The 16,828-nt window shown below is 42.3% G+C and overlaps 1 protein-coding gene across 1 annotated transcript in view; it reads left to right on the top strand.

Moving 5' to 3' along the window:
• The window catches only part of LOC123498616 (putative sodium-coupled neutral amino acid transporter 11), a 157,928-nt gene extending 142,996 nt beyond the window's left edge, over window positions 1–14,932 (top strand). The window contains exons 4-10 of the mRNA XM_045245893.1: window positions 4,176–4,385; window positions 4,755–4,905; window positions 5,261–5,362; window positions 6,387–6,531; window positions 7,449–7,536; window positions 9,765–10,015; window positions 10,996–14,932. Of these exons, the coding sequence (XP_045101828.1) occupies window positions 4,176–4,385; window positions 4,755–4,905; window positions 5,261–5,362; window positions 6,387–6,531; window positions 7,449–7,536; window positions 9,765–10,015; window positions 10,996–11,232 (1,184 nt within the window). The 3' untranslated portion in view covers window positions 11,233–14,932. The remainder of the gene's footprint in view (window positions 1–4,175; window positions 4,386–4,754; window positions 4,906–5,260; window positions 5,363–6,386; window positions 6,532–7,448; window positions 7,537–9,764; window positions 10,016–10,995) is intronic.
• The last annotated feature ends 1,896 nt before the right edge of the window (window positions 14,933–16,828 follow it).

Raw genomic sequence — 16,828 nt, 5'->3', positions numbered from 1 at the left:
AGTATGAAGGCAAATGAGTACAAGCTTTACTTGAACACAGCGCAAATGAATGACAAATGCAACCAAGAATAAACACTGATGTATTTTTTCAAGAGGGCCTGAAATCCATTATTCACCCCCATCATGGTGGAGCAATTGTCACAAGCAAGGCCTATAATATTGGTAAAAGGTATCCCTTTGCTTGCAAACAGTTCTTTCACTGCCTTATATAGGCCTTCAGCACTTGGATCATCTACCTCTATCATGTCTAACAGAGCATCTGTCACTTTACACTTTGTCTTGTCAAAAAACCTTATCATAACAGCAAGTACTTGGGATACTGACACATCGGTGCTTTCGTCAATCATGATAGAGAACTTATTTTCTTTGCAAATCTTTGTAATTTGCTGTCTTTTCTCAAAAGCAATTCCTTCTTGCATAACATACGATGCTTTTGTCTTTTTCAGACATTTTCAGACACTTTGGAAACATTTTCTTTACCAACTCACTCAGATGTTCAGCCTGGTGAAAGGACATTCCGTGTTCAGCCATGAATGCAGAAAGTAACAACTCTGCAGTAGCTACTTCGTCTTGAGGATCTTCTGCAGTTTTTTTCTTTGAAAAAAATTGTTGCATTTTTATGCTGCTTTTTTTTTTGCCTCCAGGTTTTTTGTGTGCTTAGACGATGACTTATGGTTTAATAGCCCACTTCTATTTGTGTTACGAAATTTACAATCGCATACACTGCACAAAGCAACATATTTGTCATTTGCATCTGGTTTAAGCCACTCTTTGAATTCTGGGTCATTCAGCCATTCCGTATTAAATTATTGATGATACCATGGTTTTCTTTTCTTTTTAGGAGGTGCATTACATCCACTAGTGCTGGGAATGGGATTCTCTGGGTCACTTTTCTCACTACAGCTCATTGTTAATGAAAAAAACCAAAGGCGCACCTGTAGACCTGTGGCTAGCGGTAGGTAGCGGAAGACTGACCTGGGACGGGACGCGTCCAGTGGGGTCTGTCCTAGGAAGAGACACGTACGGTACAAGTTAAGCACGGGTATATTGCGTCTGGCGGGTCTCTCCGAGGAAGGAACAGGAACGGTACTTGTTGGTCAGGGATAACCGAGTGTGCTAATACTTTATTATATACAAATATTCCATACTAATTACTAAAACTTAAATATTTTCGATTTCATTCATCTGGATGTTTAAAAAATTCAAGATACTGGCGATTCTTCGAATAAATACCCAAGAACCCAAGACAGGAGACGAAAACCCAAGATCTTGTATAAAAACTCAAGCTGTGGCAACCTTGCGTGGCGTCCCTTGGGGTAGCGGAACAATACACAGCCCCAGTACACCATATACAGAAATTACATTACTCCGCGTTAACAAAGTAGTCTGTCTATGATAAGAAAACGCACTACAAGATTCCGGAATGTGTAGATCTAAAACTACTAAGAAGGAGGAGGAGGAGGAGGAGGAGGAGGAGGAGGAGGAGGAGGAGGAGGAGGAAAAGAAAGAACAGCGAGAGGGATGGAGAAAAAAAGGAAATGTTAGCAAAAGGGTAAGACAGAGAGAGAGAGAGAGAGAGAGAGAGAGAGAGAGAGAGAGAGAGAGAGAGAGAGAGAGAGAGAGAGAGAAGGGGGTGACATCCTAATTACTATTAATATTTTACTTATAGATAATAGCACAAAGAAGAACTACCACCACAAAGGCAGTTCTCATGGCTGAACGCTGCTATATCTTCGCATTTCATTGTTAGAAGCGAGCCCTGTGTATCTATGAAGGGCCGCCCTGGTACCACCACACTGTAGTTGCTGGGAGAGGTTCACACACACACACACACAACGCTGATAACACTGCACGATGGCCTTCACTCCACCGCCAGTCCAGTACAGTCTAGTAGTGTTCGTGGGATATGTCTTGTCATCTGCTCCCACTGTTTTCGCATTTCTTATATTATCCATCATATTTTCCGTTTTTTTTATTTTCTTTTATAATCTTTCACCTTCACTTTCACTGTTTTAGTTTCTTGCTGTGTTTTGTCTTATTTCAGTCTAGTGTTGTTTTATATATATATATATATATATATATATATATATATATATATATATATATATATATATATATATATATATATATATATATATATATATATATATATATATATATATATATATATATATATATATATATATATATATATATATATATATATATATATATATATATATATATATATATATATATTTTTTTTTTTTTTTTTTTTTTCCGATCTCTATTTCTTGTTGGTTTTCCAAGGAGGCCAATTATGTAAACACACGCCAATGTTTTCAAGAGTTCATTGCGCAGCTCAAAGATCGTTCGTCGGTATATGACTTGTATTCTCAAACACTTCTACGCTTCACCTCCATTATTTTAAAGGCTTTATCTAATTTTATACGAGTTTTTTAAGGGGTATTTACGGTTCTAGAGGCAGATCGACAAGGTTTCTACATTATTAACTGGAGAAACACTCTTGATAACCTCGCTAATCATCTCTGTGGCCTTGAAAAATAGTCGTGGTGAGAGAGCAAAGCGTTTCTGAATACAGACTGATGTAAGACAAGAACCTCAACACTAGAACAGACTTTCTCTCTCTGTATAGTCTCGAGTGAGCCGCTGCATTGTGTGAGTCTTGGCATTGTAGCGGCACTAAAACGTATCACTTTAACTTCATTTCTTTAATATCCGTATTTTCGAGAGGGAAGGGTGTATTATTTTTTCCCACGTCGTAGGTTTGTTTATTCCAGGAGAGTCTAGCAAATCTTCCTCCTAACGTTTCGGCTCCCCTGGAGATTAGTGACGTTTTCGAAGGCATTTGTGTGATTCTGATGACGACTTACAATAACAAGGACTCCTATTTAAGAGGAAGAACATCCCTGAGAACACGAATGATCCTCTTTGTTTCCTTTGAAACTCTCTCTCTCTCTCTCTCTCTCTCTCTCTCTCTCTCTCTCTCTCTCTCCAAACAGTTTTCTTTTCCTGTCAATCCTCCAACAGTTACATGAAGGAGAAACAACACCTCACCTTTACAAACAGAACTTCACAACAACACGTGTACTCGTATTCACCACACTTCAGTAAACATGACGGCTTCCTGCGCCCTTGTCAGCACACCAACACGCAGGCTACTTTTACTGTCCACCTCACAAACACAACTTTTCATTCTCTTGCCACGGTCTGGTACACCCTGGCAGCACAATCTTTAGACTTCACCCTAATAATACAGTTTTTCTTTCCTTCCCAAACAGACAGGACAGACAATTTTTAGCTTCGACTATACTAACACATTTCTCTTTCCCCCAGTACAACAGACAGTATAACCCTTAGACTTCACTTCACTGATACTTTTTCCTTTTTCCTACCCCGCGCAGACAGGGCAGTACAACCTTTACCCTCCGTTACATCTTTCTCTTTCCTCCACTACGTCTACACCAACACACCACAATTTTTAGCCTCCACTACACTTACACTTTTCTCTTTCCTCAATTACGCCACAGTACAATTTTTACACCACCCTGCCAACACCCTTCTCTTTCCTCCACTACCTAGACAGGACAGACAATTTTTAGCCTCCAGAACAATAACATTTTCACTTTCCTCCACTACACTACCAAGCAGTATAATGTTTACCTTTCTCTTTCCTCCACTGCACAGAATAGAGAGTACAATTCTAAGCCTCAAACCAAATTAACTCTTTTTCTCTTTCCTCTCCTACACAGCCAACACGAAAAACCTTTTTAGTCTTTCCCTCCATTACACAAACAACACAAGCAATCTTTAGTCTTTCCCTCTCCTTCACTACACAAACATAAAGAAGAGGCCTTTAGTCTTTCCTTTCCCTCCACTACACAGACAACACAAGGAGCCTTTCGTCTTTCTTTTCCCTCCTCTACACAGACAACACAAGGAATCTTTAGTCTTTCCCTTTCCTCCCCTACACAAACACAATCTTTACCCTCCACCACACTAACAACAGGACAAGCAATTCCTTCTCTCTCACTACACTTAAGACACAATCATCCTTTTAGTCTTTCTCTTCTCTCCAGTACACAGACAACATAGTCTTTACCCTCCACCACATGAAAACCAAGGCAAGCAATCCCTCTTCTCTTACCACCATCTCCTGCCTCCCTCCACCACAGGCATGCCGTACGCTATCCACCAGTCAGGCGTGGCAATGGGCCTGATCATCCTGGTGGTGGTGGCGGTGGTGACTGATGCCGCCCTCTGCCTCATGATTGCCGCCGCCCGCACCGCCGAGGTCAGCACGTACCAGGAGCTCGTGCGGGCGTCCTTCGGCAGACCTGGCTTCGTGGTCGCCACCTGCCTGCAGTTCCTCTACCCCTTCATCTGTGAGTTTATTACTTGTGTTGTGAATGAGTGCGAGGAATGCGTTATAGCTTGACTTCTTTCCTGATTTTATGTTCTCTCTCTCTCTCTCTCTCTCTCTCTCTCTCTCTCTCTCCAACCACCTCTAAACATTTTACTGAATGTATATCACAATGAGAGGCTTAAATAGAGCAATCAGGAAGTCAATCTCAAAAACTATTCTTTAATTCACTAATATTTCAATACGTTTCCCTCTCCTTCAAGATTTCATGGAGTGTTTCTTTAAGTGTGTGAATTGTTCCGTATCGCTGTGAAAGGTTTAGAATCGAGCAGTCAGTAAGTCAATCTCGAACACTATCATTTAAGCGAGTTATTTGTTTATTTCTTCGCAGCCCTGATCAGCTACAACATCATCGTCGGCGACACGCTACGCATCGTCCTCATACGGCTCACGGGCCTGTCCAGCGAGTCTGTCCTGGCGCAAAGAACCTTCATCATGGCCACCTCCACTCTCCTCATCACCCTGCCCCTCTCTCTGTACAGGTGTGTGTGTGTGTGTGTGTGTGTGTGTGTGTGTGTGTGTGTGTGTGTGTGTGTGTGTGTGTGTGTGTGTGTGTGTGTGTGTGTGTGTAATATAAGATCAAATTTATACATATAACTTACTACTAAACTCCAATTACTTGCAAATGTTTTACTAATAAGTTACTGACAATCTATAAATAACTTTCTAATAAGTATTCATTCCAACAAAAAATAATCAAAGCTACAATAATAATAATAATAATAATAATAATAATAATAATAATAATAATAATAATAATAATAATGGCTACCAGTAAAAGCATTAAACAACAACAACAACAACACTAACGCCAAGCCCTCCCACACCTGCCCCCAGGAACATCACACACCTGTGCAAGATGTCACTGGCCTCCGTGGTGATGATCGCCGCTATTGCCTTGGCCATGGTCGTGCGCTTCACCACCATGTTTGATCTGGTGTGAGTATTGGTAACCAACCATTCGCTTCTCCATCTATTTTTCTTTTGTCCTCGTATTTTGCATTTTTCTCCATTTTATTTATTCATTTATTTATCTATTGTTTCTTCTATAATATGGTTAGTAAGCTTTCTTTAGTGTGTGTAACCATCCCCTTCTCCATTTTTTTTTCTTTTTCTTCATAATTTGCATTTTCCTTTTTATTTATCTTTTTTTATTTATTTATCTATTTATCTATTTTTTATTATATGGTTAGTAAGTTTTAGTGTGTGTAACCATCCCCTTCTCCATTTTTTCTTTCTTTGTATTTTGCACTTTCTCTCTATTTCATTTTCTTTAATTTAATTTTATTTATTTTCTGTTTGCTTGTTTCTTCTTTAACACGGTGAGTAAGTTTATACATTCATTCACAACCTTCCTCTACGTTCTTTCCTCAGTTTCCTCCACTTCCTCCTCCTTTACAGTTACTTCACACCAGCCTTTAAAGAACGTAAGAAAACATGAAAATAAGGGAAATGGAAAGAAACCGTTAATCATTCTTATACGTAAATTTCCACCTACCATCCCCAACCATACATTTGTCTAGCCTTCTCTTAAAGCTCCGTAATGACAACACTAACAACCTGATTACTGAGCTCGTTCCATTCGTCTACCACTCTACTTGAGAACCAATTACTCTTTCTTAAACCATTTTTTTTTTTTTTTCATTAAAGTTTGAACACATTAGTTTTTATTCCATCCGGTTACTGTTACTCTCGTTATTTCCTGATTTTTTTTTTCTACTTATTCTTCCTCCCTTACTTCGTCAATGTTTTATCTTCGTTTTTTTCTAATTTTCTTTCATTTGTTGTTGCTTCTCTATTTCGTCAGTCTTTCATCCCTGTTCCTTTCTCATTCCTTTTCACCTGTTCTTTCTCGCCAACTTCGCCATTCTTTCACCTTCGTTCTTTCCCCACTCCCATTCACTTATTCTTCCTTCCCTGCTTCGTCAGTTATTCACCCTTGTTCTTTTATTCCCGCCTTCAGCCCCGCCTCGGACGACGCCTGGGAAGTGGCCAAGGACACTTTCCCCACCACCATTGGCATCATGAGTTTCGCCTTCATGTGTCACCACTCCAGCTTCCTCGTGTTTGAATCCCTCGCTGACAACACACAGGAGCGATGGAACAGGGCAAGTATTTAGTTCCACAAATACTTCTCTCCACACTTCTCCACTATATAACTTCACCCACCTCTCCTCCACCCAACACACAAGAGCGATGGAACAGAGAAAGTACTTCTCTCCACACTTCTCCATTATATACCTTCACCCACCTCTCTTCCACCCAACACACAATGGAACAAAGCAAGTACTTAGCTCCACATTTCTCCTCCAATATATACCTTCACCCACCTCTCCTCCACCCAACACACAGTAGCGATGTAATAGGACAAGTACTTAGCTCCACATTTCTCCTCCACTACATATTTTCATCCACCACTCTACCCCTGCGTTAAGCCACACTAATCCTATCACACTTAACGCTGAAGAACGTTAAACACAACAGGAGTGCAACAGTTTAATTGGCCAACACCCCTTTAATTACCGTGCAGTCAATTAGCCGTGCGTGTCAGCCTGCCCAGATTAACGAGAGACAAGCCACACCCCTCATACCTTTACCGCGGCAGCTACTTAAGTGAACCCAAGACAGTCATGTTAGCCTTTGCCTCTTTCATTGGTATCTGGCACAGCTTTCCTTATTCCTTCACCACTGAGATGTTTCTAGTACCAGCCATTTCCAGACGTTATAAAAGCTTGAAACTGTCTCACACCTTTACTGCCGCCGCTAATTAAGTGAACCCAAGGCAGTCACGTTAACCTTTCCCTCTTTCATTGACAATTGACACAGCTTTCCTTATTCCTTCTTCACCGAGACGTTTCTAGTGGTACAGCCATTTCCAGATGTTGTACTGGCTAGAAACTGCAAATATAAACCATAATGGACGTAAGTGGGGTAGATAAACGCTTCCATTAGTATTTAGCATGAATGTTTTCCTGGTAAGGTTTGCGTCTAGTTTTCTCTGAAGTGACCTTAGTCCCTCCCTCAGGTGACGCACATCTCCATCGCTGCTGCGGGCGTCCTCAGCCTCATCTTCGGCATGGCGGGCTACCTCACCTTCACCGGATACGTGCAGGGTGAGTCACGAGGCACCCTGAGTTACCTCCTTGAGTCATCTGCCCTCCCTCAATTAATCTAGCCATCGAGTTCATTTGTTTTTCACTCTATTACATTTTCTGTTAATTTCCCGGTGGTTTTCGTGCTGTTTGAGTCACGGGGCATCTTGAGTTACCTTGAGTCACCTGTCCTTCCTTGACTGAGTTCATTCACATCTCGAGTTCATTTAGTTCTTCTACAATTCCATTCTTTTCTCTTAATTTTCCTTGTGGTTTTCGCGCTGTTTGAATCACGGGGCACATTGAATTACCTTAAGTCAACTGTTCTTATGTTCTTATGCCCTCCCTTGATTGAGTTAATTTAACCTTCGAGTTATTCTAAGTTATCCTGCAACTCCATTTCTTCTCTTAATTTTCCCTATTTTTCTCCTGATTAGCCGCTGGTTCTCTCATCTTATCTCCACTGTTGCTATTCACTTTTCCTGCATTCCTTGTGCATGTACTTCCCATCAACACGTTCTTATCTCCGCGACTTTCAGAAAGGTTAGTCTGTTGGAAGTTATCAGGGTTTCCAAGGACGTATGCATGGTTATGATAATCTAAATAAGAATTCTGTATCCGTGGAAGAAGAAACCGAATCATACGTATTTAATTTATTTGACTGGTCTTGGTAGGGCCACGGAAAGGTGGATATAAGCTACAAAATCCCCATCAGATCCTGCAAACACTGACGTCCATAGTTGTGATCTAGCAAGAATTCTGTATCCATAGAAGAAACCTAATTATACAAATCTAACTTATTTGATTGATCTTGGTAAGGACACGAAAAGGTGAATACAAGCAACACAATCAGATCTTGCAAACACTGACGTCCATAAGGCAGCCCATATCTCTTCCAGCCTCCCTCCCTCAGCAGCATGTCACACCATCGCCTCACGTCAACTAGATTTCATTCACGTTCACACACCTGTATACACCCGAACACTAAACGTCTTCAAGGATTACTAGCAATTTAGGCACATGCAGAAAGTTTATCAAAGGAAGGCGGTGGCGTAGTGGATGAGGTGGTGAGCATGGGATCAGGCAGACGTCCACGCGTAAGTTCGAATCACACCACGTACCGCCTTGAAACTTTGCCATTTGTTCTAGGTGGTTACACCAAAGATGCGCTTGGGTGGTGATATGGGCCCTAATATAGGTACGTACCACTATAAATAAAATTGCTTGCGACATTAATGGGTGGAAGCTGAACAACGCTTCGAATATTCAAGTAAACCTACAGGCGCTATAGGCCAGAACATTAATAAAAAAAAATAGAAATAATCACCCCAACTCACAAAACACGCCGCGCTTTCTTATAAGGATCTACGGGACATCTCTTCCGAAAATCCCGGCCTTGGTTTAAAAAAGTAACATGAATTTGTTGTGTTTATATCTAAGCAATCCTCCGAACTCGTTATCATGAACACGTTAGAACCCTTTCCAAGTTCTCAGTGTTTCACATTACCGCTTTTAAGAGGAGGTGGGTAACGTTCTCACGATCTCAGCTCTACCCAACACGTGTTTATCTTATCTTTTCCCACGTCTGGTCCTCACACACACACACACACACACACACACACACACACACACACACACACACACACACACACACACACACACAATCTCACTGAACACACGAGGAAGCGCAATGTAAATAAATAGATAAAAAAAAATAACAACAAATAATTAATCTGGAAGCGGCAATCTACTAAACGTTTATCTTAAAAACTCTTCATTTATATTTTTTTTGTTATGTCTCCTTTCCTTACAGTTCCTCGTCTCCATCTTCTGTATATTTTTTTTCCAGCATCAGGTATTGCCTCGATGTGTGAGTCGCCTCTGATGATTTCTTTATTGTATCTTTTACTCCCTTTCTCCACCTTTCCGCCAAAACTCCATCTCATCCTCCTCATCCCCCCCCCTCCCCGCTGATATGCTCTTCTCATCAAGGACGGGGTATTACAATATTTTCTCGGATGTGGGGAAAGAACAGGTGAGTGGCTTTCCAGGCTCTCTTAACATAAACTAATTTCCTCTTATTAGACCAAACCATCTCAACTTCAATCCCTCAAATGGCAAGTACTTGGCTGGAGACGGTCCGTGGTGATGGTGCATTTTGGGGCAATCCCGGATGAAGGACAAAGGCACCAGTTGTTAGGCCACTCTTGTATTAGTCACCGCCTTCCTCACACATCCTCTTCCCCCAGGCGACATGTTTGAGAACTACTGCTGGGATGACGACCTGATGAACTTGTGCCGTGGGGTGTACGCCTTCACCATCCTGCTGACCTACCCCATCGAGTGCTTCGTGGCGCGCGACGTGCTCGAGACAGCCTTCTTCCGCGACTACCAGCCTCAACCCTTCTTCAGACACGCCGTCCTCTCAGTGATCATCGCCATCCTGTGCATGCTGCTCTCCTTCACCACAGACTGCCTCGGCATCATCCTAGAGCTGAACGTGAGTGCCTTCAGTGATCCACAAACACATGGTAGGGTGTTCCTGGGGCCTTTCGTGAGTCAGTAACGCCTTCCTGTGATGTGCCGTGCATGACGCTCTCCGGGATGCTTCTGTCAGAGAAAACCATATGTGGACGACAGGCATTTTTACGGAGATTTCTCTTCATATTCTAACCGACCAATTACGTACCTTTCTGTGAAAGCTGAAATAGTTTTGTTTAATGTACGAGCAGGGTTGTTTTGATTTGAATCAAATCATTCAAATCGATTTAAATAAGAGTAAAAAAAATCATGATTAAATCAAAATCAAATATCCTGTATATAGAAAATGTGATGTACTTGCACAGGACAAGCATCAACTCTGCTTGTCCTGTCCTGTTCCTGCACTGGTCCTGTAGCAAGTCAGGCACCAGAGAACCATTGCCTTCTTTTACAAGACAAATATTCAAAAGTATAAAGAGGAAAGTTAAGTCTATATTGATGATTACAGCAGATGCAAATATGAAGTTCAATGGTTAATTTTTTTTTTATCAACAATGAAATTATTAAGTATAATTTCTTATTAATATGAATCCAAATCTGAAAACATACAAATAGACAAGTTGGCAGCTTTCATCAGTGTTTAATAGACAGGGATGGAGCCTGCTGGCCTGCTCACTGCTGTCTGAGTAGAGTAACCTCCCACATACTATACCAAGGATTGCTGGCCTGTGGCCTCTTCACAGTTCACATTCATATTATATTACTTTGTTTTATAGCAGACTGTTGGTGATTTATTGTTATTTCATACACAGTAATGCATCATAAAAATTGTGTCCTTGATTTCTATCTTGAATATTAACTTGATGTTGATAACCACCTTCATCCAGCGTGTCTCAGAGCATGCAAGTCACAAAGCCAACCCCTTCCTCCTCACATGGAACACTAACCACACCTCCAACACAAACTTTCTTCTCGTCACTAACTTCCACCGTGTTTCAGGGCATCATCTGCGCCATACCGCTGGCGTTCATCCTGCCCTCGCTGTCCTACATCCGGGTGGAGGAAGGGCCGCTGCTCACCGGCACCAAGAAGTGGGCGTGGGCCGTGGCGGTGTTCGGCATCGTGTGCTTCATCGCGGGCATTGTGTCGCTCATTATCAACTTCGATACACTGTCCCAGTGTTCCCACGGCGAGGAGATGTCCTACTGCTACCCCGCCCTCAACTCCACGCAGTGAGCCGCCCCGCCCCTCAACCCCGCCCCCGATGACCCGCCGCTACTCCGCAGCCATCATAACACGTTCAGGAGCCTGTCACAGTCTTGCCTTGGTGAAGAGTTTGTACGAGGGACGCGTGGCGGACGAAAAGAGTTAGGATGTAAACACTGTTGTTGTCGTCAGGTGGCACTCGAGGGCCGTGTTCTCAAACGTTTGGGCGTCTTGTCTGACCACTTTTCAACAAGCTCTCCTGAAGTTATTGGGATGTTCAGGTTGTCATGATTCTAGGGACAGTTTAGCAAGCATTCATTACCTAAATAAGAAAAAATAGTGAGAGCCTTGTGTTTTCAACTTGAAAAAAAATAGTCGAAATATGAGAAAGAGAACAAAGCGTTTCTGAACACGAGCCCAGGTGTGTTGGTGTTGCTGGACACGTGACCCACAGGTGTGAGTCCCTAAACAAGAATGCTGCTTCGCTACACCTACACCTACACCTCCTCTTTCATAACCTAAGAGTTCTAGGTGAAGTGTTCAATAGGTTAAAAATAATATATAAAACAATGCCCTGTTACTGCCGCTCCGTTTGTAAAAGAGTTAACCGCGATTTTTAAGTTTTTTTTGTGGAGGACGATGTGCAAGTCTTTATAAAGTGTCGTGGGTGTGCGAGACGGAGCAGTAACCTTGCATCATCTGGGAGTGTCTGGGTGTGTCTGGGTGAAGGCTGTGTCTAATTATAACATAAAACTCCTGCACACGTAGAATAGGCGGCTTTCACCCAAAATTATAGTGACGTCTAGTTGCTTTTATATAACATCCGTTGGCGAGTGAGCGAGTAAGCAAACTTTACATATGGGAACTTGTCGCGGCGCTCAAGCATGACTGGAGGGGAAGGGAATGACACCACCTGCTTCATAGGATCTCCTTCTGCCCCTCCTACAGGATACCAGAGCTGCCAATATGCATGACCAAGCGACAAAGGGAGTGAGGCGTAGGATGCATAGCCAGGAGGGAAAGGAATGATACTGTCAGCTTTATAGGGACTCTTCAGCCTCTCCTACAGGATATTCTTCTCCTACAGGATACCAAAACTGCCTGTAGGAAGCATCTAGAGATAAAAGGAGACTATGAGAGTGAGGCGTAGGATGCTTAGCTGAGAGGGGAAGGAATGACACTGTTTACTCTATAGGGAGTCCTTCAGCCCCTCCTACAGGATGCCAGAGTTTGTAGGATTCATGTAGCGACAAAGGGAGTGAGGCGCGGGATGTGTAGGTGTGACGTGGTCTTCCTAAAGCAACATACGTTTACATACTTACTTATCATTGTCTGTGAGTCATGCATAACATAGCACTCGTTTTATGATGTCTCGTACAAGTAAATATACACTTTTATCGCTTCAACTTTATCAGTGATCTCTCGTCAATAACGTACCTACTAACTCATTTATTAAGCTGGTCCTCCTCCTTCTCCTCCTCCTCCTCCTCCTCAACCCTCAACTCCTTCCTTCCCTACCCGTCCTATATGAAAGCAGTCACACACACACACACACACACACACACACACACACACACACACACACACACACACACACACATCTACTTATCAACTAATTTGTTACAATACTACCCAGAACCACTGCCTTTCAAAATAACGACACTGCTTGTAATATTCAACTGTCACGTAACACTCTACTTCTTGCGACATACTTAAGGGGACACTGTCTATCCCTCTATTGATCTCTCGTGGATATGAGCTCTCAATACCTGTCATTTTGCATCTTCTGGTATCCCGTGCCTCATTTCTTTGCTTCTCCTTTCTAGCTCTACATCCCAAATTTCCTTCCTCCTCCCTCCGTGTCTCTTCTTTCAAACTCTGCCTCTCTTTTCCTTGTCTCATTTCCTTGCTTCTCCTTCTAGCCGCCCAGATCTCCTCATTCCTCTCGGTCTCTCATTCCTAACCCTACCTCTAAGTATTCCCTGCCTCACTCTCCTGCTTCTAACTCTACCTCACAGATCTCTTCATCTCTCCCTGCCGCTTATTTCAAACCCTGCCTTACTTTGTATCTTCTTTCAAATCCTACCCCTTTCCTTCCTTATCTTTACCTGTCTCTGATCTTTAACTCAGTCTTTGTATCCTGTCTCACTTCTCTACTTCCTTCTAGTCCACCAGATCTCTTTCCTTATCCCTTCTTGTCTATCTTGTCTATCCTCTTTGTATCCCTTGCCTCATTTCTCTGCTTCCCCTTATGGCCTCCTCATCCCTCTCTACCTCTCATTTCAAGCCTTAACTCTCCCTGACTCACTTCTCCACACAGCCACCCATCCCTGCCTCAGCAACTCAGCAATGCCGCCCTTTCCCCTTTTCTTAACCCCGTCAGTACCGCAGCGCATTTTTACCTCGAGTTTTGGATGTGATAAGACGATTTTATTGACATTACAAAGCGTGTATGGAGGTCAGAAGATTAATTGCCAGAGCCTTCACGATTTCAATCCCCACATAAGTTTCTGAAGCTGCATAAAATCACCAAATAGTAAGTAGAATGAATATAAAAACATGTCATGGTACTGAAGGTGTAAAGTATCCTAACCTGACCTGACCTAACCTAACCTAACTTATCGTGACCTCTTCCCTCTACATCTCGCTTCCCAGAAAATACAGTAGCTCGTCTCACTTGACCCTCAGATTTTTTTTCTCTCTCTCTCTCTCTCTCTCTCTCTCTCTCTCTCTCTCTCTCCCGCATGAAATTACACTTTTATTGCACCGTGTTATCAAAGTTATTACGAGTTTGTTGCTTTGGGATTTAATAACTATGCTGTTGTCTTTTTCCTCCTATTTTGTCTCTAAAAATCCACAACACATATATATATTTTTTTTGGTTTAATATTTTCCGATTTCCGAAGTTATTACAAAATAGTAATCACAGATTTTTAATGGTTCAGTATAATGATCCGTGGTAACTCTTTATACTTGCCTAACCTAACCTAACCTGACCCATCTATGTTGCCTTCTTTCTTCTGCTCTTACTGCTAATCTTTCTTTCCACTATTTCAAGTCTTCATCACTATCCTCTTTCTTTTCCTTCTAATTCTACTCATTTTTCTTTCTACTTCTCTCTCTCTCTCTCTCTCTCTCTCTCTCTCTCTCTCTCTCTCTCTCTCTCTCTCTCTCTCTCTCTCTCTCTCTCATGCTATTCGTTTATCACGTGTGCTAGTGATAAAACTTCCCTTCCCCTTCCTAAAACACACACACACACACACACACACACACACGCTGCCCTGCATACCACAGATTTCAAAGATAACACATGATAACAATAATGGACAACACCTTCACACTTCACACACCCAACCAGCAAACGGAAATAAAATACCATTAAAAATAAACCCCCCAAAAAAACAAGATAAAGTATATGAATAAACTTACACCACGAAATAATATACATACATACATACACACACAAAAAAAAAAAACATTAAAGAAAACAATTCATAAAAAAAAATTAATGAATAAATAAATAAGGATGTTCTTTACAGTATTAGATTTAACTGAATGAGGATAATTAAACAAAAAAATAAATAAATGAATAAATAATAATAATAGTAATAAAGAGACGGACTAAAATTACATACATAATAAATAAGACTGTTTGCCACGTTCTCTTCAAAGTTTTCTATATTTCTATTCCTTATTGTTGGTCTTCGCCAAATATATATTGTCTACACATTACGTGACTTTTATTTCCTTTTTCTTTTTTTTTTATCCCTGGTTCTAATTTATATTCTTGGAGGAGGAGGAGGAGGAGGAGGAGGAGGAGGAGGAGGAGGAGGAGGAGGAGGAGGAGGAGGAGGAGGAGGAGGAGGAGGAGGAGGAGGAGGAGGAGGAGGAGGAGGAGGAGGAGGAGGAGGAGGCGGAGAAGGAGGAATAGGAGAAGGAATAGGAGAAAAATGGAGAAATAAAGAAAAATGAAGAGAAGGATGAAAAGGTAAATAAGTGTAAACAACATCAGCAGCAAGAACAACAACAACAACAACAACAACAACAACAACAACAACAACAACAACAACAACAACAACAAGAGAAGCACTCGCCACCATAACTTGAAGGATGATTAATATGAGTGCCAGAGACAAAATACGAAGCGATTTTCTCTTATCTCTTTCTTTTATCTATTCTTCTTTCTCGAATCTAACTTTAAAGACTTTTTATTTATACCACATGGGCTTTTCACGGGAATTTCCGGGCTAAGGGAGACATCCTACCTGAATGCCCACCCGTTAAGGAACCGATAACCCGAGTAAGGAAGCCCCTCCAACACTCGCACCGTGGCCAGGATTCGAACCCGTGCGCTTGGAGATCCCTCGGCCACCAAAGCACTCGTGGTTCCTCTTTACTGACTGAAAATATCCACTGAACTTTCAACCCAACCAACCACGAAGATTTGTCACGAACTTAGAGGAGATGGAAAGGATTTAGGAGTTCCAAACAAACTATACTGGAATCAAAGAAGAAAGAAACGGAGATTTGAGTAACTGGAGGGGAATAAAACGATGAATATGACAAGGGTGCGTTCAAGGTTACCCTCCGTCCTTGAATCTTTTCCTCCTTCTACAGCGACATGATAGCAAGACCTGAACGAAGGGAAGGACTTAATATTGAGGGGAGAAATGGTAATAAGATAAGATAAAACAGTTTCCTTGGCCGAGTCGCATGATATTCTGACAGCGGTTTAAGGAGGCGAGTGAAACGAAAGGCGTGACAAATAACGAGGATAAAATAAAAAGGAAATTAATTGTTGGGCCTATTAGTAAGACGCAGATGCCACACACACACACACACACACACACAGAGAGAGAGAGAGAGAGAGAGAGAGAGAGAGAGAGAGTGTGTAATTCACTGTTTGATTTGCTGCAGTCTCTGACGAGACAGCCAGACGTTACCCTACGGAACGAGCTCAAGCTCATTATTTCCGATCTTCGGATAGGCCTGAGACCAGGCACACACCACACACCGGGACAACAAGGTCACAACTCCTCGATTTACATCCCGTACCTACTCACTGCTAGGTGAGCAGGGGCTAGACGTGAAAGGAGACACACCCAAATATCTCCACCCGGCCGGGGAATCGAACCCCGGTCATCTGGCTTGTGAAGCCAGCGCTCTAACCACTGAGCTATCGGGCCGTGTTGTGTAATTCACTGTTTGATCTGCTGCAGTCTATGACGAGACAGCCAGACGTTACCCTACGGAACGAGCTCAGAGCTCATTATTTCCGATCTTGGGATAGGCCTGAGACCAGGCACATACCACACACCGGGACAACAAGGTCACAACTCCTCGATTTACATCCCGTACCTACTCACTCCTAGGTGAACAGGGGCTACACGTGAAAGGAGACACACCCAAATATCTCCACCCGGCCGGGAATCGAACCCCGGTCCTCTGGCTTGTGAAGCCAGCGCTCTAACCACTGAGCTACCGGGCCGTGTGTGTGTGTGTGTGTGTGTGTGTGTGTGTGTGTGTGTGTGTGTGTGTGTGTGTGTGTGTGAAGGGGAAGGGGGCTTTCTGTGCAAATAGTGTAGTCACCCAATAAAACAGAAAGCAAGGACAAGTACGTTTTCTT

This window comes from Portunus trituberculatus, chromosome 48 (assembly GCF_017591435.1).
Source record: "Portunus trituberculatus isolate SZX2019 chromosome 48, ASM1759143v1, whole genome shotgun sequence".
Taxonomy (NCBI): domain Eukaryota; kingdom Metazoa; phylum Arthropoda; class Malacostraca; order Decapoda; family Portunidae; genus Portunus; species Portunus trituberculatus.
Note: the sequence above shows the minus strand (reverse complement) of the source record. Positions and strands in the feature narration are given on the sequence as shown.